The 23,098-nt window shown below is 38.6% G+C and overlaps 2 protein-coding genes and 1 long non-coding RNA gene across 13 annotated transcripts in view; 2 read left to right on the top strand and 1 right to left on the bottom strand.

Annotated features, from left to right (window-relative positions):
* The window catches only part of UCHL3 (ubiquitin C-terminal hydrolase L3), a 43,050-nt gene extending 31,134 nt beyond the window's left edge, over positions 1–11,916 (top strand). Inside the window, exons 7-9 of the mRNA XM_040540214.1 lie at positions 7,868–7,943; positions 10,440–10,498; positions 11,691–11,916. Of these exons, the coding sequence (XP_040396148.1) occupies positions 7,868–7,943; positions 10,440–10,498; positions 11,691–11,774 (219 nt within the window). The 3' untranslated portion in view covers positions 11,775–11,916. The remainder of the gene's footprint in view (positions 1–7,867; positions 7,944–10,439; positions 10,499–11,690) is intronic.
* A 3,382-nt stretch (positions 11,917–15,298) lies between these two features.
* Positions 15,299–16,613, bottom strand: LOC121061424. Its single transcript, XR_005815087.1, has 2 exons — positions 16,041–16,613; positions 15,299–15,956 (listed from the first exon to the last, which is right to left on the bottom strand). It is a non-coding gene; the product is annotated as an uncharacterized LOC121061424 (long non-coding RNA).
* A 129-nt stretch (positions 16,614–16,742) lies between these two features.
* The window catches only part of LMO7 (LIM domain 7), a 130,329-nt gene continuing 123,973 nt past the window's right edge, over positions 16,743–23,098 (top strand). For 9 of the 11 annotated variants that reach the window (XM_040540154.1, XM_040540144.1, XM_040540108.1 and 6 more), the window contains exon 1: positions 16,743–16,887. In XM_040540154.1, coding sequence (XP_040396088.1) covers positions 16,825–16,887 — 63 coding nt within the window. In that variant the 5' untranslated portion in view covers positions 16,743–16,824. The remainder of the gene's footprint in view (positions 16,888–23,098) is intronic. The other 2 variants (XM_040540191.1, XM_040540172.1) reach the window with 1 other exon arrangement.

Genomic DNA, 23,098 nt, shown 5'->3' with positions numbered 1-23,098 from the left:
ATATCCTAAACCTAGTCTCCTTTTCTTTCATTCTAAGTCTCGCCTAATGGTCCCTGAGTGTTTCAATAAGATGAAGTGTTCCTTGTAATTCCAAGGTGCTCGTGTACTTTCTCACTTGACATCTGTTTCTTTATCCATTTTCTAGACAGACCTTCTGGTTGAAGGTGAAGACATTCTACTGCATAAAAGCTTGTCATCAAATATACTTAAACCTTTTTTTCGCTCACTTTTTTTTTCCTTACTCACCTACAGGGCACAAATACATCTTCAAAATGTAGAAAATGTTACATGCACAGAATAGCCAGTATTTCTAAACTGTGCTGTGACCACTACCAGAAACACTAAGCTGAAAGAGTGATGTAGTAATTTTTCATCCTGTTTTTGAGGAGTTATGTTTTCCGTTTGTGCACGTGCGCCTGTACACACACAAATCTTGACGTGTAGAAGTGAATGGCCTTAAAAGCATAACAGGGAGTGGCTTTGCTTTAAGCATTTTTTGGTAACAGTCACATTTTCTCTGTTACTAGAAGTTCTTAATCGAGGTATATGTTGTGTTTGTCGCTTTTTTTTTAACTAATGTGAATCAAGTATTCTGACTGCCGACCAAATTTCCTATTTCATACAGATCTGTCTTTCCAGATGTTGAAATCATTCTTAATATATTATTACTATTAAAAACTAGTGTTGAAAAGCTTCTATTTCCTCACAGCTCTTATATTTTTATGCTGATAAATATGTCAAAAGGAGTAAGGAGTCAAGGAAAGGGTCTCGTCTTATGAATTGCTGTTATTAAGTATCTAGCTCTCTTGCAATCCAATAACCACAGAACTTTCTTGATGTTATTATCATTTGGAATAATAGTTAAATACGTTAGGATTTGAAGAAGCACAGAGTTAAGTTCTTCCTAGCTCATGCTTAATACCACATAGTATTTCTCCCAGTAACAGTGGCAAGCCTGATATTTTGCCTGGGGATTTTTTTTGTTTGCTTAGCAAAACTCTGAAAATTCTGTCCAATTCCTGTAATTAGAAAATGTGCTCTTATGTGAACTTCATGTGTATATATAAACTTGATATTAACAAAAGACTGAGTGAAGAAGACTCAAGCCTGCCTAGAATAAAAGCATTTATTGACTGAGTTCCTTTCTGCACTAAATAAGCCATGACATATCCAAGGATGGAAGTTAAAGTGTAGTCTGTTGTGGTTATGCTAGATAAGAAAACCGCTATTTGGCTAGTTGAGAATCTTAATTACTTCAAAAGATTTCTAAAAGCAACTCCTCATCCATTAGCAGTGAGCATTTGTTTTGATAATGCACAAACTGTAATTTCATTCAGAAAAATCAGTGCCCTTTGACAACATTGTATCTGGCAAAACAGAAGCTACTAGTTTGAAGTTATCACTCATTAACTCTACTTAGATCCTGACTCTGTCCATCTGGCAGATTAAAATTGTAAGTCCTACATGCGAAGATTTATCACTGAATACAGTATACAGTGTGATATATATTGGTAACTACACCTGTCTTTTCACTTCTGTGTGACATACCTTTCCAAGAAGATTCAAAAGCATATAAACCATATGTAAATTATTATAATTTGTAAAAAGCAGACAGCATGTTGGGCATTAGTACAGCATTGTATGCAACTGTTCTAATACTAGTTTTATTAAAAAATGACAAATATGGGGGGTATTCCTGTATATTGTGTTTAAAATAAAGCTGAACCTCCTTGTATTTTAAGAACATTTCTAGTACTAAACACTAACAGACAGGAAATAGATTGTTTCAAAATAAAGAGCGAAGGTCGATGGTGAGAGACTGTCTTTCTCCTCCTTAAATAAAACAACTCTCCATACTTGAAATATTTCTTTGACTTTTTAGGTAAAGTCTCCAGATGACTGAGGAACCCATATTATAGAAAAAAAATATTGAAAACACAATCCTGAAGTGTTCTGTGCAAACACAATAAATTACAGTAGATGTCATGAATTTTTAAGCTATAATTAATAACGTGCCTTATTAGTAATGTTGACTTTTTCTCAACCTTTGTAATGATCTCTTGCTCTTTCAATTAATCCATTCTTGTAGTTTTTTTGCCTCTGCTTGCTTTAAGATCATTTTGCAGCTTTTTATGTCACTTTAATCTTTTAGTTCTTTTTTCTTTCTTGCACTTCTCAAATAAGAAAACTTGCTTTGTTTTTTCTCCTCAGTTACTCAACCTTTGATTTCTGTGTCAGACTAAAGTTCCTTTTTCTTAAAAATAAAAAATACCTCTTGAGAACTGCGTACTGCTGAATAATCCCTCTCGCTTACCTATTTATGGGTAGATTTGTGTTTGTATAAGCATTCTGTATCCAGATACTCCGTCATTGATGGAGCCCATCTCTGAATTTCACATTCTTGCTTGACATCCTCTTGTTCAAAATCAGTTGCTGCTGACCTACAGATGCTGCTGTCGTGCAGCTTGGAATTTTACATAACCTGATACTTGCATGTTTTAGCTACAGTTTAGGACATAAAATTAATAAGCTTTAGACGGACAGCATGGTAGAAAAATACATCAGACAGTGCTTAGCAAGGGAACTTTTTGTCCATTTTTGGGTCAACACTTGACACAGTTGCTTTGCATTTTTCTTTTCATCTGGACAAGGGATACCTTGATCTGAAGTAAGTTGTGCATGTCCAGCCATGAAGCTTCAGAGCATCTCAAATTCAGTAAACTTACTGCAGTATATTGAGCATTAATAGAGATGTGACTGGTCTCTGAGAATGAGTCAGAAATAATCTTGCTGAAACTCGTGATCATCATTCCAGTGGTCATTGTTTTAATTACAGTATTTTAACAGGATTCAAATGCCTGTCACAGGCATACAGAGTAAGTTTGCCTAAGGGTAGTGTAGGTATGTTCCATGCTTCAAAATGGAAACTGTAGATGCCTGATCTACCCAATAGCAGAGGCATTACTTTTTCCCTTTTACTTCAAAACTTATTGAATCCAAGCCATACCTATTGTTCTTTTGTGCAAACATCACTTCAAATAGTTTTTCCTTTGTCTTCTCATAACTTCTTGTGAGTGCAATTGTACATTTAAACCCCTAACAGACTTTCTTTTCTTAGAATTACTGGTTACTCTTGTAATAATCTTCGTTTCATGCATCTGCAACTTTGTTTCTTAAGGTTATGCAAAATTGTCTTTTTCATATCAGTCTTTACCTACTTCAATAACTTGACAGATTTTTGATATCATTTTCTTGACTTAACACAAGTGGTGTTTTTTATTTTTGGTTTATTACTTTTGTTTGTTTGTTTGTTTTTTCTAGTCACTGCCTGTAACACAGGCCTGCTGACCTGGTTTGTGGGGCTTCTTGCCTCACTGCATTTTCTCAAGAGCCAGTGTAAAGAAATAACAAAATACAAGATTCAGTTAGAAGAAGCTGCCTGAAATCTGTCATGTATCACTGAATCTGTTTTTATATTGTTTTTTTTATATATAAATAAATTTTAAGCAGAATGAGATGAGGAGTTACTCAATATGGCCATAAGAGCAAGACAGAGATACATATCTCTTTTCCCAATGTTGTATTCACTCCTGAAGCGCAGCTTTAGGGAAAAGAAACTAGTGGATTTGATGAAGTTTTGTACTAAATTACCAGCATATGAAGATCAAAAGATTTCAAATGGATGGAAATTGAATGCTGCCTCCTAGATGATGATAATGGTTTAAGTGCATTAGCAAGATAGACTGTGTAGGAGATGAAGTTTATTAGACCAGCTGATATGGTTGGGCTAATAGTGACTTAGGATTGTACCTTTGAGTTTCTGAAGGTTACTGCAACGAGAAGAAAGAAGAATGTTGTAGTTTGTGAGCAAAGGGCAGCCTGCAATTGTGAAAGGTGAAATCAAAGAACTTCTTAGTACAAGAGGGAATAGGAAGGTGTCACCATTTGCACGGTAAAAACCTTGGGAAGAGCTATTTTGGCTGGCTGTCACTTCCGTGAACCTTGGAACACCTTTAATAGCAAAAAGCTGTTTTGTTATATAGGGGATGAGAGCGGTTGGAAGACACCAGAGAAAATAGCTGCTAAATGTGAAATGATGAGAATAAAGGGTGCTGAAAGGTTGGAAAGTTGTCCGTTGAGCATGTGTACTAAAGTTTGTGAACTCTATGACAGTGTGTGTCCACGAAGTTACGCTATATTATTATCATTGAGTTACCTCTGTACCTTCAGAACAAATTATGGTATGTTCTTATAATCATCACTTTGAGTGCTAAACTTTTTGTATTTTTTTTTCTATTCAAATCCATTTCAAATCTGCTGGTCATTATTTTCCAGATTTTCTTTTAAAGAGAAATTGGAAAAGTCATGTCCACTGATGCATACCACCAAAACTTCTTTCTTATAGTAAGGCTGAAGCGATAACATAAGGTTCTGTAAGCTACCCAAGATACTGATATTTGTATTCTTTCTGTCTCTTCTGGATGGGAAAGAAATAAATTTTTTTATTCACTGAGTGCTACAGCTGTTCTGAAGACTTGAAAAATGAATCTTGAATCCCAGAGGTCAGTTCTGAATTCTAGCTAGACAATGATCTTGTTTGGATTTTTAGGTCTTTCTCCTTCCTTTGTCGTTCTTCAGAATGATCGTTCAAATCTGCTGTCTCCTTCTGCACACTGAGAGGGCTTCCTAAGTGGAAAACCAAAGGAACAGATGTTCCTAGCACTTGACTGATGTTGATGTTACAGTTGTCTTTGAGAAGAAGAGTAATAAAGAGAAAATTCTGTAATTGCCATTAAAATACTACCTAGTAATGAACATGTAAACGGACTTCTTAGAGCTATGTTCTCATTTTCTATTAAGCATTCCCGCAGACTGTTTATTAAAAGCTGAAAACTTGGCCAAAGGTGTAGCTTTTCGTAGAAACCACGAAAGACGTCTCCCTGAAGCTGATATTCCCTCTTCTTTCCCTACCTTTGATATTTAAAATCATCTGGTTCAAGTGTTAGAATTGCTGGAGCTTCCCAATGAAATAGAAATTGGCCTGAAAAGGCAGCTTTTTGCGTGTGCGTGCACATGCATGCATGCACACATATGCAAATTGTTGTCTTCTTCCCAGCATGTGTGGGAATATTCTGAATTAGATTCATCATATGGGGAAACTGTAATCCAGTTACTCGTTTGCCGAAGTCATAAGCAACATAAAGTTTTAGGTTGTCTTGACTCTTCAGATGCTATTGTTTCTCTGTGTTTATACAAAAGTATAAAAGAAATGCTTGAAATCTTAGCGTTTCAAGAAATGGGATAGATCTATTTCATAGTAAATTTATTACTATCGTAGACTAGATGAAAAGAAATCACAAGGGAAGGAAGTGGTCTACATTAGAGCTGATGGTAGAAGCTTCAGTAATGGCGTAGAACTTTCATCCTCTCTATGAGGTTGCTTAATTTTTTTCTGTGACAGCTCAGAATTTCAAATGTAGACACAACATTTCTTGAGGATTGTGGCAATAGCACTTAATGAAAGTATGATAATTAGCTTAGGCACATACAAAATCCTAGCAGCATTCTATAACTGTCTTCAAATAAATTCTAAGAAAAGTTAATCATGCTGCTTTGATGGCCTCCCTATCCATCTTGTACCTGTACGTAGACTTAGCATTCCAAGCATGTCAAGTGTCTCTCTATAGAACAGGTCCTTACTAGAAGCTGGTTTAAGAAAATAAATAAATAAAGCCTCAAAGTGGTCAAAGGGGCAAATGTATTTTGTTCTAAATATGAGCAAAACCAAATCTTGAAAATCTGAAAATAGAAATAGAATTGTGATACTGTGAGCTCTTCTAGTTAATGTCGATTTGAGCCCAAGTAGCTTTAGTTTGATGAAAGCTTTTAAATGCCAACCCATTTCCTTCATAAAGTGAGACTAACTGATAGTAGTCTTTCCCCTTACCCTGAAATTCCTTGAGTTCAGATTTCCCAGTTGGTAGCTTTCATTGAAAAGTCAACAGCTGTGAAGCCATACTGCTGCACTGGGATTAGGTGGCAATGTAGCACCATGGTTTACATGCCTCTGAACAGCTGATTGATCGATGGCACCTATTCCTATTGGTTGTCAGTCACTGTCCTGTGTGGTTTTGGGGAAGTTACTGAAACTTGTGATCTTGGGAATTACAACTGGGGTTGCCAAATTCTGAGGGTGCTTCTTTTTCTAAGCCCCGGCACTGTTTGGCGTTCATTAAAACAAAATTCTCAAAGATAATTCACATACACCATAAGGAAAACAGACTCTTTGGAGTTCTGGTGGAAAGATCCTATTGTCCCTTTTATATCATCCTCATCTGCAGCTGCAGGAATGCCCTTTTTGCATTCGAGGCCTTTCAAAACAAAGGTGAAACAGGGTATTGGTGTCTTTCAGTCTTTAACTGTCACAGAGAGGAATCAAATGAGGACTGGGGGAGGTTGTGTGTGGTTGTTTTTTTTGTTGTTGTTGTTTTCTTTTTGAACTTAATATATAGAATTTCCATAAGCTGTTGGCAGTTACTCTGTAATGTTGTGGTTTTTGGTGTTCTTGATCTGTTGAAGGACTTATGGTTCCTTCCCCTTCACTCTGTTGGTTTGATTTGTTTTTTTCATCTTTTAAAGTCTTTTCCTCATGATCATCAGAAAGAAGGAAAAATTTAACCCAGTCTTGATAACATGATGTAAATGTAAGGTTCTACACAATTCATTTTATGCTGTAATCTGTTTCTGTGAAATTGTTAGATTTTTAAATGCTTTAAGAAATTTACATAAGGCTAGGAGCAAGGATGGAGGAGAAATATATTAAATATATTTTCACCTAAGTCAGATTCTTGATAGTCTCTCTAAGACAAACTGAGGTTCTTTTTCCCATTCCATCAAGCAGTATTTTATTACTTGTGAATCAGGGCTCAGATGCAGACTAGACAGATTCATGAGGAAAGAGGAGCATCAGTTGCTACTGAACATAACAGTGATGATGCAGCTTTTGGCACGGAAATTCAAAAAATGTTTCTTAGTGGACATGGTGCTGGGAGTGCATGCTGGCAGAGTAGAACAATGTGCATGCCCTGTTTTCTTCTCCTTAAAAAGCTTTTGCTGGCTGCAGTTGGCAACATGGTACTGTGCTAGATAGATCTTTACTGACTAACCATTTTTTTATGTCACGTCACTTGATGCTGTCACTGCACTTCAGTCCTTTCTTGATATGCAGTGGTGATGCCTGTGATGCTACCTCAAAATTGCAGAAGTCTCTGAGACAGAAGTCTCTGAGACGAATGGAGCTCTATGCACCTCGCAGTTTTCCTTCCTTGCCAATTAGGAGATGTGTGAACTATATCCTGGGAGTTGTTTCTTTCCTCTGCCTGTGAGGAGAAAACAGGTTAACTGTACTATAAATGACGTACCAGAAAAATTACTTTGACCAAGTGAATATTTTTGGTTTTAAAATACTGTAGGTTCACATTTCAGTCCTACATCACTTTGTGACGGGAGGTGGGTTAGTGAAGGAATTGCTATTTATATCATTATCTTAATTTTTAATGCTGGTGTATTTGAGTTGATACTACTTCTAATTCAGTAATGAAAAACAAAGTTGTTATATAGAACTAAAACTGAAAATGCTTCCAGGAGCTTGAGTGAGATGATTCTTACTGATGTGTATGTATTTTCAGGAAGCTTCTTTATGTTTAAAAATGTTTTGCAGTGTGACTTCTGCCATTCTGCATAGATCCAGAATGTGCTTCTCACTTGCTATCTCTTGGCCAGGTATCTTGCGTATTGTGATATATTCTCGTTAATCGTACTGTGATGAGTCTTAATGAATGCAATATGGTTTTTGTTTGTTTTGCAGGCACCAAGTATAGATGAAAAAGTAGATCTTCACTTTATTGCATTAGTTAACGTAGGTGGTCATCTCTATGAATTGGGTAAGGACGCTTTTTATCTCTTCTCTCCATTTGTTCAAAAGAAATACAACTAGTAATCTCATTAACTATCAGAGTTTGAGACTAGATGATTTGATTTAATGTAAGATTTAAGTTCTTTTCAAATGCATCGTCGGGTTTAAGGGGTGGCAGGGTTTCTGTCAAACAATTGCAGCAATTTTCCCATTGCTTTTTTTGGATTGACCTTTCCTCAACTCTCCTCAACTCTCTTCTACTAAGATAAAATTGAACATAATACTTGACTGTCTCTGAATTTCCTCTATTATTTGCAGAGACAGGAAGCATGAAAGAAGTGATGAACACTTATACTTTCAGAGAGGAAAGCACTTATATTTGTGTCCCTGACTTGCTTAATAAATGAACTGTATGCAACTTTGCAAGGGTTAGTTATATTATTAAATAACATGATACAGTTAAAGTAGAAATTACATATTCAGAATACTAGCAGATACTAATGCTCTGCAACTCATTTGTTAGAGGCTGGTTAGTTTTTAATCTGTCTTAATTTAGTGCTCACTAGACAGTTAACTTCCAAACAGTATCTCTGTTTTCTGAATTACTTACAGCTATTTTCCTCCCCTCTTCAGACTGTGTAGCAGCAAGTTCTGCTCAAATATTCTCTAATGACTCAAATCTGAAGCATGTTGCTGGGCAACTATATTTTGCTGCAGGCCTTTTAAAAAACTATCAAGTAGTTATGGATTTAAAAATTGGAAGTCAACGGTCTTTCCTAACCTTTTTTTTTCAAGTATTTTATGGTGGGAACATCTGCTGCTACTTTTTGAAAATCGGCATGTAATTAAGCAATGCCCTTAACAGGTGACAACTAATCATAACCTGGGACATAAGCAGTATGTTAGATGTTTATATTAAAGTGAATCTAAGGGTTAATATCAGCAGCCATCCACAAACAGTAGGCATGAAATTCTGTATTTTCATGATGCTGTAGGATTGTCAGTGAATTAGATCAAATAGCATGAAAATAGCATCCAAATACTGTAGGATGTAGTCTAAATATTTTCTGACTCTAAATTTCAAAGCATGATGAATGGCTTCCTGTTTTTTTTCAGTTGTGTGCAACTATTTCCATGCTATCTATTCATTGTTCATTAATTTGCTCTACTTAAAGACCACGCTACAAATTATGATTATCATTTTAAAGCCCACTTTAATTTCTTGCTTCAATTAAAAAAAAAAAAAAAAAGCATCTAGCTCAACTGAATAGTGGAATGCTAATATTATTTCCTTTGTTCTTAAAATAACTTCTCTCTGGACTAGTGGAAGAAAGCAAAAAATACTTAAAAGTAGGAAAATGGGAGAAAGTTTTTGGTTCATTCACTGGCTTTAGTCACTGTGGCCTGCATGTGGGCTTTGGCAGGCAGAAAATGCTGGGGAGTCACGTGAATATTCTGTGGTAAAAACATAAGCACTGAAGACATTATTTATAGGCAGATGAATTTAAAATACAGTTCTGCCAAGTTGTATGTAAAAAAAAAAAAAAAAAAAAAAAATCTAATCAAACCTATCTTGCAGCAGAACTGAATGCTCAGTATTGTTTCCTGGCATGTTCTGACAAATTTGTGTTATTATATCTTCAGTCACTGTTCTAATATGAACAAGAGGCTGTTCATAGTTGTAAATACAAAAGCATTTTAACATAGAATCTATTTTCAGTTATGGAAAATGTATATTGGAAGTAGTGTTGATTTCAGTGGAATCTGTGGGGAGGGAAGCCTTTAAAAAGAAGGACAGAACCAAAAGGGAATTTGGTCTAGCAAATACTGAAGATATGCTGACATATGTTCTCATATTGTTATACATCTCATATAAATAACATCAAACTTATTTCTATAAATAGAATTATTTAAAAATACTGGGAGTTACAGCATTATTATATTGCAAATGGGGAAAAAATGTAGTTATAGCAACCCTTTTTTTTAAGTGTTGTGAAAATACCTAGTACCTAAGCTATTGGGTTTGTTTGTTGTTTAAATGAGAATAATATTTCAGTTATGCTCTCCCAACCAGTGGGTTTGGTCTGTCATGGAGTCCCTGATGACAGTTGTCAAACACCACAGATGTCTGGGTAAATCCAGTACGTGTAGTTGAAATTGTTCTTCTCCCCTTGAAAAACGGAAGTACTGTACCAGCACTAAAAAGTTGAAAAGTTGCAACTCATAGCCTTATAGCCTTATTTTTTCAAATAAAAGATAATTCATCACTTGGATTGGATATTTTTACTGCAGAAGGATGTACCTAATGATGCCTGTTGAAGCAGTCAACTGTAGAGAAGAAACTAGGGAATAGCTAGCTGCATATTATAGCTCGTGTGATACTTCTATCAAAAAGAAAGTAGCATTTTTTTAAATAGAGGTAAAAAAAATGAAGCTATTGAATTGTTTCTTCTAGCAAAAAAATGAAGCTTTTCTATTTTAATTTTATAAATGCATTGATCAATCCTGCTTTCTGTTTCCACAGATGGACGCAAGCCATTTCCGATAAACCATGGCGAAACTAGTGATGATTCTTTCCTAGAGGTAGGAATAGAAAATATTCTTAAATGGTATCATACAAAATTCAATCTTGCTGTATTTATGGCTGGATGAGCGAGCGGGTTTGAGAGACAAAATTATGTTTATTCAATTTTAAAGTAAGTATTTCAGAATGCTCATGTTGTGATGGGTGTTGAGAGAATATAATGTGAAAATGGGGAATGTCAGAAGGGCTGACTGTAACAGATCAGACTGACTTTTTTCTCTGCTGGGATTTTCATATGCCAGTGCTTTTTTGAAATTGTACGTGAAATGAAATGATTAAATTGAAAATTTCTCATTTTCTTTCATTCAGTTTAGTTAGTTTGATAGGTACCAAGTTAGACAGAAGTTGATCTGCTTTCCAACACTTACAATTTCTGCCCTTTCTTCCTTGCTAATAATCATTCTTGTCTGGATTCACGGTTTCTTTTGGATGCGTCTTTGTGTTGGGAGCTCCTTAGCTGAGAAGTGAATCTGAAAGGAATACACTTAACTGGCTGGATAAATTGCCATCCCCAAAGAAGGATAATAAGTTGAAGCTGAGAGAAGGCAATGTGTACGTACGGTATCCAGACCGGATTAGCTTTACAAAAGAAAGAAACCAGAGAAACTGAAAAACAAACAAACAAAACCTTCTATGGTTTAGTAGTGTTGACTAATCTCTGTAAAGTGTGCATACAATTTGTGCTTGTTTGGGCAGGGGAAGAAGTTGGATAAAGCATTTTCTTTTTATTTTAATGTCTTTTTTTTTTTCTGATAACATGTGGTCTCCATATTGCACCCCAAAGCCAGTTAAAGGAATTATAAATAATCTTTCACTTACCCCACACATCTTATGTTCATCTTGAGACAAAGGAAAAAAATCAGAGTAGAGCAATACTAGTAAAGGCAAGCTTCGGAGATGTGTTTGGAAAGCCAGACAAGTAACACATCTGTTGCACAAACTAATATTCAGTCACAAAAAATCACTGTTGTTCTGGTTCTGCACAAAACCTTTGGTCTCTTATGCTGCCCATATGACTGCCGTAAATAATCCTGAATAGTGGTAACTCAGATCAGAAATATAGTTTATATAGACTTGTTAGACTATTTAGTAATCCTTTTTGGAAAAGTCCATTTATTCATATTTCAGTTGCTTTTTCTGAATAAGTATGATTTATAATTGTGGTGGTCTTGTTTGTTTGTTTTTCCCTAGGATGCAATAGAGGTTTGCAAGAAATTCATGGAACGTGACCCAGAAGAATTAAGATTTAATGCAATCGCACTGTCTGCAGCTTAAAACTTTTCCAGTTGGGCTAATCTACTGCAATGTATTGTAACAATAAAACTGTTGCCATATGTTAATAGTACAAATTTTGATACTTCCCTAACATCTTGATTAATTGTAGTATACGTGGAATAAACTTTGCATTTGTCCTTGCTATATCTTAGTGTTTGTTCCTGAAGCAACTTCGTGTATGTATATACACGCATGCATTTTGTGCAAGACTAGTGTGTGGTGGGATTTTCTCCTTCCACCCCTTAAAAGTTTTGGGAATTACTACCTGTGATACTTCATTGTAATAACGATGAGCTAGCTCAAAGCAGGACTGTCACTCATATCATTTGCTTATAACATTTTGAGTGGAGTTGGTGATAATGGGCAAAAACTTGAAATACAAGGTTATCTGCATCTTTTAATGAAATGATACAAGAATATTATAAGAACTTTTGCAGGTGACTCAAGACAATTTTCACTGAATTATTTATAAATAAATATATGGAAGAAAAAAAGCCAGAAGAATGACTGTTTCTTCTTACTAATATTTTGCATTTCTTATCTTTACATTTTGAATAAAAACTAATTTTGTTTTTCAAGCCTAATAATGTTAATAAATTATCAAAAAGATGTAATTAAACCAGTGTATGCTATTTGTATATGTGGAAAAACATGATTTTTTTTTCACCCCAAAAAAGCCACAACAGTAACTAATGGTAGTTCAACTGCTAGGACTGCAGAGGGAACACCCAGGTGAATACAGCCATATGAAGCATCTCAGCTAACTGAAATAAATGATAGAAAACATACTGACTGTTTCAATGAAGTTTTTTATAAGGAGAACACAAATAGTCTATAGATTTTAAGATAGCCATGATGGTCATACACTTGTTTTTTCCTATAGGAATATCTTATAAATTTGTCAGGTGGCACTACTGAATGCTATTTGATATCCTTTCCCTGTGCCATCTCTCCCATGCCACCCACGGGATCTTAAGGTACTGATGATCAGTTTTTCCACTTGAATTAGTAGCAACTTTTTTTTCTTTGGCTGAGCAATCTTGTGCTTTAGGATTCTCATGAAGGTGGGTTTTGTGTAATGTGCATGTTTTTGACATTTCAGAAAAGCATTTATTTATTGCTTTGAAGTGAAATGTTTCAGGTTTGCTTCCAATTAAGACTGCTGCCAAAGGAAATTGAACCCTCAGTGTCCCAGAGGGTGCTTTAATTCTTTATTAATTGTCATTGCAGGAAAAAGGAATGGGATTATGCCAGAAGTAATCTGGTAGAATTTTCCTTCTTTATTGAAAACAAAGAGGCCTGGGAGTCTGCTTTATCACTTAAGAGCATCTTTTGCACTCTAAAGGAGAAGTCAGAGTGTTTGTCTACAACTGTCACCTGGAGAATCCACTAACAACAAGAGTCTGTTTTCTATAAGTCAGCTGGCTGGAAAAGTGAGAAGGAAGAACAATACTAATGAGCTTCCATTTGGAGTATTGTTTTCACCCCAACAAAATGCAGTGTCATTAAGACTTGTATTTATGTTGCTAGGGACATTCCTGAAGCCCTGAAACTTGTTTTTAAATAACAGTCAAAGGGGCTTAACTCAAAGTTAAGCAGAAAAACTGCATTGTTTTCCTACTAATACCAGGAAATCTAATAAAGATTGTCACAAGATAATTGGGATAGAGCATATTTTATGTTAAATGTCACTCAGAGGATTGCAGTTAAGCAACTAAACTATAGTTAATATAGATAAGGCACTTTCAGAGTGGGGAAAGAAGAGGAAGTGCAGTTGAAAGATACATCAGTTATCTTTGAAAATATTTACACCATATGCTCTTCAACGTTCAGATGTTGGTATTTTTAAGTAATAAATAGGGATGTGCAATTACTGCAAAATAACTTCATAACTGGAATTTTAATTGAGTATTAGGACTGATTAAGTGAACTTCTGACAAAGGAAATGTCAAATAACAGGTTTAGAGTAGTAAAATTGAGGTGGGATTTTTCATGGGCACACTGGAAAAATAAATCTCAAATATCAAGGAAGAGCGTATAAATAAGAACTCTGGGTATATTAGCAGTACAGATTTGCTCTTTTTTTTTCTCTATGTAATCTTCAAATCAGTTGTCCTGCAGAGTAAGCTTTCCTTCTATTTTGCTTTAACTTCAGTGTTAATTTGGGGTTTATTAATATGTAAGACGGTACTTTCTCGTGAACATTCCTTTTGGAAGGGTTCTTAAAAGTGTGTTGACAAGGGAAGAACAGTGCACCGAGGCAGGAGGTGTTGTGACCTGCAAGATGTTGGAGTATCTCTGGCACTGGAAGAACCTGGATAGGTTGGATACCAGGAGTGAGGTGCCAACACGGAGCTGTCATGTGTCGTCCAGCCGGCTTCTCACCAAGGGCACAAAAGCACCGCAGAGCCACTTGTTTTTGGTTCTGCGCTGCCCGTGCAGGCGTTGCCTCATCTGTACAACCTCTGCTCATTAGCTAAGGCTCCGTGGGAAAATACTGCTCTGTTTCCAGACTTGCGCAGCCCTGCCAGAGCCTCGCCACCTTCACGTATATCACGGTTTGGCTGCAGGCGTTCAGCGCTAGTGACTGCCAGGAAATCCCTCTTGGGCTGTGGCAGCCCAGGCTGGCCACGCACATCACCGTATGGAAATGGTGCGTGTAGGAGTGAAGGGATGATGCACACTCAGCGCTTCTGTAATTTTACCTGAGTGGAGCCGGGCTGCTATTAAGCACTCAGGATTGTTCAAGCTCTTTTAACTATATTGGTGTGTGCTTTCCCATGATACCGCAAGCATTTTGTTGAGAAACTAAGAATGCAAGAACCAGAGCAATGCGTTTTTCCCTTCAGTCATGGCTGCATCATCAAGTTTTTAAACTACGTGAGAAGGAAAAAACCTTTTCTGTCATTGAAATGCAAGATACAGAAGAAAAACAAACAAACAAAGAAAGCAAGCCCACATCCCACAATTAAAAAATAAATACGGAGTTTCCTTGAGAGGGGATGAAATGTGCCTTGATGGAAAATATTATTGTACCAAATACTTGTAGAACACTCTACGAAAAGGAAGTGACAAACTGTTGCTTCACTTATCCCTAGGAGCACAGACACGGCAAGGCTTTGTTTTTGCCAAGTAGAGTGATATGTTTGCTACTTTTGACACCAATAATTAGCAATCGTGCCTGGTATATGTAATTTTTTTCTGATCTAAGAGTCTGGTGGCTTGTTAGCTCAAAGGTGTATTAAACTACTTCAGCTGTTTGTGCGTACAGAGAAAATTTATATGTGACAATTTAAAATTCACTTTGAGAAAAAAATGGTGCATTTGGAGCTTTTGTTTCTCAGTGAGTAACTGCTGTTTGAAAGTTGCTGTGGTCTTTGCAGCTTACTAAAAGGAGGCCCTTGTCAAATTTACTTGAGGTTTTTGATCTAAGATGTCAAACAATCATAGGAAAAATGATTTCATTAGTCATTAAGTGCAATAAAACAACCAGAAATAATTGAAACTTTTTAAAGCGTGACCTTTTCAAACATGTTTCGTGGAATTTATTCTCAAATTAAATTGTTGATAGTATTCATAGTTGGTTTCTTCTATCGAAGGGTGAGCATCTTATTTTTATGTAAAGTAAAAAGGCTTGGAAACACTGCATGAGTTCTCCAGAAAGAAATTAGCAATGACAACTAATGAAAACTGACGTCAGCCTACAGCAGCGCATACTTGCTTTGACTTTTTTTTTTTTTTTTAAATCTTTGCAGTCATGAGTGCTAACGAGTGAGAGTGGGAGGGTTGGTTTCTGATGCTCGGGCTTCCCACTCGAGAGAAACACAGATTCTTGGCTTGCATTCAGTCTTGTGGCTGGCTGATCTGGCTTCAGGCAGGAAAGAGGAGTAGCAAAAGTCTTCAAAATTATAACTTTCATTATAATTTCACTCATCGCTGCCTTTTTATCAGAGATGTCTTAAATCATACCACTGAGAGGAGCTAACGACATCATTTCTGTCTGCTGTGGAACTTATTTCAGCCACTATCATTGGGTTTTCATGCCTTTGTGTACCAATAAATCCACATCTCTGTGTACGGCAGACGCTGATGGCTAACAGCTTCTTGGTTGGTATGTTGAGATGATCTCTTAAAGTCTTCACTCCCATCCTAAAAAGGTCTACAAAGCAGAAATGAGATGCACTGCAGAAACGTAAGAAAAACGCTATTAGAAATTCAAGTAGAAAAAGTTCACCTTCAGTAGAAAGTGACAATGATATTAGGTACCCCTGAACATGCCGGCAAAGGGCTTTTTGTCCTGATCCTCCTTCAGCTGCTCTGCTGGGTGGCTAATGCCCTCCCATATGCTGTTCAGTCAGCACACCAGCTCTGCCACAACTCCGGGGCTAGGGCAGCCTGGAAGAAACTTCAGCAATGTGTGGTGCCACCCCAGCTGGCCTGCGGCTACCACGGGCCTGGGGAGGAGAAAGGGCTCCCTGGGGAGGAGAAAAGGTTCATCGAGGAAGGTCTCACCAAGCAAGGCCTCCCCAAGGAAAGTGTCTAAGGAAGACCTCCCCAAGGAAGGCGTTCAGCTCCAGGCCTGAACGCGGGTCGATGCCAGGTGTCGAGAAGTCCCAAAGCTGTTGGGGATATGGGGGCCAGGGAAAGCAGCAGTGGCTGCCACGGAGCTACTGGTGGCACTGATTCCCCATAGGGAAGGTGGCAGGAGCAGGCCTGGGTCTCTCGCAAGGTGAAAGGGGTAGCAGGACAAGGTGGTGGCGGCCCTGAAGGGGCGGCGGGGCGGACACGGTGGCGGCCCTGAAGGGGCAGCCGGGGAACAAGGTGTCGCCCCCGAAGGCTGGCGGTCCCCAGCCGTGCCCGGCAGGCGGCGGGGGCCGCGGTGCGGTTTCTCAGTGAGCGGCTTCCTCGGATTCCTGCGGTCGCCGAGGGCCAGGGGGAGGAGGAAGAGGAGGAGGGAGAAAAGGAGGGAGGAGACGGGGACGGGAGCGTTAAAAGGAGGCAGCTGAATGACAGCGGCCGCTGCCGGCCGAGGACCGAGCACTGCCCGGCCATGGAGAGCCGAGAGGACGCCGAGTGCGAGGCGGCGTTCGCCGAGGCGCGGAGGTGGCTGGAGGTGAGGCGCTGAAACCCCCTTGGGGTCCCCCTGCTCCGCTCCCGGGGGGGGCGGGGTCCCTGTGGGGTCCCCCGGGAGTCCCGCTCCCCAGCTTCGTTTCTTCGTGAGCAGCCGTGGCTGTTGGTTTTTTAGGGGTCGTTCTGTGCTTTCGGTACCCTCGGCTCCCCCCTCCCCACGGCTCGATTAAAGGCTGGCACGGCTCCGCTCCTGTAATTAGGGCTCGCAATTTCCTACCGTCTCCTAAATTACTTCTTTAGCGCTCTTACTCCGAGACGGTTTGAATTAAAGGCGCTCTTCTTCCTGTCTGTGAAGAGTGTAGGAAATAGTAACCTGAAATTAAAGTCATTTACTTCTCTCCTCTTTTCTTTCTTTCTTTTTTTTTTTTTCTTTTAAACATTAGTGTCTGACTGTACATAGCTTGTCTTAAATATCTATATTTCTGCAGTCACCACACTCAATACAGTAATGCACGGGAAAAGGTTGGAAACAGGCACCTGAGTGCTTGCTGTGAGTCAAGTCGTGGTGGGAGCGGGTAAGCTAGGACAGCAGTGGGGATGCTGCTTGAAGAGGTGTTAGACCCTGTCCATCCTTTTGGGACAGGCTGTGCTTCTAAAGGTGAACTTGAGCAATCCCTCTGTGTGTGTTTGAATGTCTAAAATAACTTCATCTTATTTCTGCGTGCCCTTCCACGCATCTGCCTGAGATGAAACCTCGGTGGTCACAAACACGATTGTAGTAACTTTCAAAACAGTAAATATTCAAAGGAGGGGGTCTGGTACTTTTTACCCTCTTCTTTACAAGCTTGTGGAGATCTGAGTTCATGCTTCTTTTTTTCCTCTGTAAAACAATGACATCTAGTGCTTAAATCCTACTGAGGGAAGGCAGAGAGTTTTGAACTGACAGCACTGTAGGTAAGGGTATCACAAATGATTTTCTCAAGTGTAATTGCTATCTATGAATTTGGGTAATTAAAGCAGCCCTGATATCCCCAGGTGTCAATTTTAAGAGATATCCATGAGCTTAGGCTGTTAAAGCACTTTTCTCTTGTATATATATTTCTTACTGTTTTTTTTTCTTTTAAATTGGCAAAGCTTGTTTTAGAGAGTTTCATGAAGATGATGTTATACCATCTTTGAAAACTTTAAGAGTTTGGGGATTTTTCTCTTTCTGTATGGTGTTGTCTGGCTCTACCATGCAACAAAAGCATCTCCCTGCCTGCCAGTAGCACGTGGGAGCAATAGCAAAGCTATGTAAGTGTGAGGTCGATGCTATTTGTTCTATAGTGGAAATGTTCAGATTCCTCTGCCCCCCCTTCTAGGTTATCTGGTTATACATCTTGGAAAGAAAGTGAAAGCTTTTCTCGTTTTGAAGTAATGTTTTAAACTCATGCCTTGAATAAACTTTTATTTTAAACAAAGTAACTTAAAAACCTGAAGGTGTTGATAAACAGGATGTTAAAAGTTTTGTAGTGTTGAAGGAAAATGTAAATATTTATTTTCAAATAAAATGAGGTCCCTCTTTTCAGAGGGTCTGTTGTGTTGCTCTACTCTTTAAATCTAGATAAACTAAATACACAAGGCCAACCATTTATGTTGTATAAGAGAAGATGTTTTTAGAGTAATGAGACATCCCAAGGTTTTGTGATCCTTGGTGCAAAGCAGTGGTATGCATGTGAGTGAGAGTAAAACTTGTAACAATACCTACTCCTAATGATTAAGCCATTGGTTCTGAGGGTGAGGCAGATTCCCAAATATTTATGAACTTCAAGTTCTTACCATTTGGTAAGTTCTCTTTTTTTTTCTGTGCCAGTTTCCTCTAAAGTTAGAGGAAGATGAAAGCATACAACCACTAGCTAATAGGTATTTAAAATAGCGAGCAAAAATTTCTTTGTGAACCATTGACATTTCCCTTTGCTAATGAAATCAACGTTAGCCTATTGTTGTATTTCAATAAAGAGCTTTTTAGATTTTGAGATTAAAAAAAAAAAAAAAAAAAAAAACAGAAAACTTGAGCTCAAAGACTGGTCTTTTTTTTTTTTTTCTTCCTTCCAGGAATGGGTAGCTGTATTTGTCAGGTCTCAGGGAGTGGGAGAGGAAACAAAACAAAGCTGGGGGGGGGGGGGCGGGGGAAAGAACACCCCAAAAGTTTTTCCCCATCTGTTCATGAAGCTTTTGTTAAGAGAAACCAACTTGTGCCCTGCTCGGGTCCATGTTCTGCCTGCTCCCAGCTGAAACCTCCATGCTATTAAAATAAAACTGATTAAAAGCAATAACAATAAAAATTGCATTTGATGTCTGGTATTTGTTAAGGAGAGACTTTGTGGTTTGGTTTTGTTTGTTTTTTTTAGTTCAAGTTCATGTTCAGGCATATTTTATGATGATGTAGACAAGGCAGGTCTGTAGCCTTTACAATGCAAAGTCCCCCAGTCTCTTGTAAAAGAGGTTTTGTGTGCTGTGGAGAACTGGCGGGGGGGGGGGGTGTTGTTGTTCGTCTTGATATCCCAAACTCTAATTGGGGATGATTAGTCCCTCTTGGAAAGTTGACTGTCTAGCACACAGGCTCACTTTGGAGAAAGAGTAGTGATTTTCTTGCAAAACACCAAATCTTCTCGGGTGCCCTGTGCTGATGGCTTGTCCAGAGCCCAGCACTGCTCAGTGGTGTTGGGTTTGTGCATCTGGGGCTTTTGGAGTATTCTGAGCTGTGTGTAGCAACTGCTGCTGCTCAAAATCACATCCATCTCGGCCTTTATTTAGCACCTTAACTGGGCATATGGTGTGTGCTGAGACAGGAATAAAATACTGAAATAACACAGCTTAGAAATAGCTTCTCTAAGGTAGAGCAGTGTTTGCCAGAGCTAGAAATAGCTGGGCTTTTACAATGATTTTACTACATTCTGTTCCATATTATAGCTTCAGAAAGCCAGAGGTATTCCTCAAAACCCAGCATTCCTACCCGGCTATTAACTATCCCGAATTGCCCGGTCTGTGTTTCCTGCACTCTTGTTTCAGGAGGTGGGAGGGCAGTCCTACCCCTTCCTCTCCGCAGTCCACCACCAAGTCCATGTGTGTAAAGAAAGGTGAAATGTGGTCCCTCTACCCACAGACACCCTGGATTGTTTCAGAGTTCAAGAGGGGCTGTTCTCTTGTAAAACCTCTCAGCTTTACATTTGTGTTTTCTGTCTCTTAAATGAACCCTAATCTTCAGGTAAATGCCTATGGTTTGAAATTGTTTGCTAAAGCAACTTGAAACCTGACCCACGAAGTCTGTAAATCTTTAGTTAGAGTGCCCTGAGGCAAATAATGCTTGATTTCTATTTTTTTTTTCTTTCCCTCACCTCAGAGTAGTCAAATGTACACCATGTACAAATCCTGGCTGGGGGAGAGTGGGAAGTGAATGTGTGCCTGAATGAATTGTTGGAGTGAAGCAGCAGAGCTCCGGGAAAAGAAAAGCAAACGGAGTAACTCTGACGAATCACCCAAGTGAAAACTAGGTGTTGGGCCAAGTCACTTTTAGTATTGCAAACTGCTTCAGGGCCTCTTGCCATCTGACCCTCTTCCCCCAGTGACTGATCTGGCGTTATTGAAGTCAGATGTTCTGAAAGCTGCTCATTTCGCTTGATGCTGTCATCAGGAACACCAGCCTTGGAGTGGCAAGGAAGATCCCATAGTCCTGGGCTGTTTCTCACGCAGGGATGTTGCAGTGCAACAGGAGGAGGCCTTTCCATCGCCAGCACTGCCCAGTGTTGATGGAGGGAGGTATTGCACGGGTGGGATTTCTAAAGAGAAGGCTTTTATCATTTTCACTAAGCAGCATTAGAGGAACGGACCCCAGCCTGTCTGGAGGGCAACTGAAGACAGCTCTGCAGCTCCAGTCTTGCCATGGCCATTAAACAGGCAGCAAAATAGTCTGATTTATCTGAATGCTGCTGTGTGTGCTAACAGCTTCATTCATTATTCCACTACAGTAGGCTTTTCAGAGTTGAAAGCTATCTCCCTTTGTGATTTGGAAGCATCTCTTACACTTTGGTTGTTGGCAAAATTAAATTTTTTTTTTTGACTTCTCTTCTGGGAAATAGAATTGCATGCACATGCACCTCTGCCTGCAAAAGTTGAAAAGCAGACTTGAGGAGTTGCTTGGTAGAAAGAATCAGCTTCAGGACAAAACTTGAGAGCCAGTACTGCTTACTGAAATCTTCTGGTTTGGACAAGCAGTAAAGCAATCAAATCCAATGAATGGTCTCTGACATGTGGTCACCAAATGTTTCTATTTGCTGAAACTGTCCAGACTCCGCATTTCTACTGTATATTTTTATGGCTTCTGCAAATGTAGCAAGAGGTCTAGCAGCAATGTTTTTTCCTGTATTTGCATAGAGATCTTACCTCAGTGATTATTTGGTTTTGTTTTTCCCCCAAGCATGAATCTAATGCATACAGTCTGGTATGGCAGATGGGAGGAATAACTGTAGAGAGAGAAGCTGGCCCAGACTCATCTTACTGTTCAAATCCCGTTCTCGTAGAGGCATTTATTTCAGTGGCACTAATCATTATGAAAAGCTTTTTTTCTTGTTTCTGAATGAGGTATTTTCAGATGGTGTTCAGAGAGCCAGTCGCTGTACTCAGTGGTGTCAGAGTGAAAAATGTTTGCAAGAAAAGGCAAATTCTATATGTTGTGTTGCCTAACCTGTGTCTAATACTGGCTAATTCTGTCAAGTCATAAAACCTGGGTGGGCTGGTTTCTGGAGAACGTGTTACAGCAATACCACCAAAGTTCTGGCTCACTTCTGCATAAGGGATGTATTTAAGCCCCCATTAGGTAGGTGCATCAATATTTCATTATTGTGTGTACGTTCTTGGCAGTGAACTCTTGCATGGAGTAAATCTAAGTGTATCCAATTAATATGTAGACATGGGTTGTTACAGAAGCATACCTGTTAGTAAATATTGTAGGAATTTAAATCCTGGAAATAGTGTTCCTGGAAATAGTGAATCCTGGAAATTTAAATCCTGGAAATAGTGTTGGCTGCAGGCTCTAAAAGCACTTTGACAAAATATCATAAAACAGGCATAGCAATGATGATCTCAAGGGAGAGAGTGACAGTAGTATTGTTTTAGCTGGGTGGACACTGCTCACTCTGTTACCTTATCCATGGGACAAGGAGCTTCCCAGAGCTTGGGAAAGATATCTCTGGTATTCACAGAGGTATGTCTGAGAGAAAAGCAGGACTGATTTATTTGCTGGAGGAAAAAAATCTATATCCAAGGTCCTACAAGGTGGGTTTTATATTTTGTCAAGTTAACTCTATATTTGCATTTCTCTGAGATGCTTGAGGTCGGTCTTCACACCAGTGTGTGATGGGCATGCGTAGCTTTTAGCTGAGCTCCCAGTGTGGCTGCTTTCTTTGTGGACAGCTGCCTCTTTCTAGTTTTCAGTGTTTAAATATTTTGCATGAAATCAGCATCTGCAGGCACTTTAAGGGGAATAATTAACTTGTGGAATTTAGAGACATAAAAGTCTTGTAGATTTGGGAACTGTAGTGCTGTTTAAGGGCATCTACTGAAAACATTGACTGAACTTTTTTCTTTTGTATTATGTGGTTACCAACTAGAGTCAGTTGTGGAGTCACTGTTGTTCTTTTCCTCTTGTCTTTTTTGTTTTGCTCTGTTTTTGAACTGTGACCTGATCCTTCCTTGAGTTTTTGTGAGGTCATGTGTGTTTACCTCCTGTAGTCTGGGGGAGGAGGTGAGATGATTCCTGTATTCGGGAATATTTTTTTCCTACATTAGTGGGCTTGCTTTTAGCACCTTTTCTTTGTCAAACATTTTTTTTTCTGGTCCAAATTCTTTAAGTTTTTAAAGAGCACTTCGGTATATTACATTAGGCTGTGATCTTGCTGAGCTTTGGAAAACACTTGGGTTTTATGGTCTTTTAAGAACCAGATACATTCCAGCTGTTCCTTGTACCTACCACTCCCTGTCTTTAAAGTTCCTTTCACTCTTGGAGGAGGGATTTTTTTATAATTAGGAACAACAACAAAATACTTTTTTTTATGAGACTGACATAAATGATAAAGTTATGTAATGGACTTTCTATCTTCATCAGTTTAATAAGTCTGCATGTGTTCTCAGACTCAGTGTGCTAGAAGTGCTTCTGGTAATTTACGGTGTGCTTGACACACCTTACATATTATTGTGAATTACCTTGGAAGGAGTGT

Source organism: Cygnus olor, chromosome 1 (assembly GCF_009769625.2).
Source record: "Cygnus olor isolate bCygOlo1 chromosome 1, bCygOlo1.pri.v2, whole genome shotgun sequence".
Lineage (NCBI taxonomy): Eukaryota > Metazoa > Chordata > Aves > Anseriformes > Anatidae > Cygnus > Cygnus olor.
The sequence above is the reverse complement of the archived record's forward strand: the minus strand, read 5'-3'. Positions and strand labels throughout refer to the sequence as shown.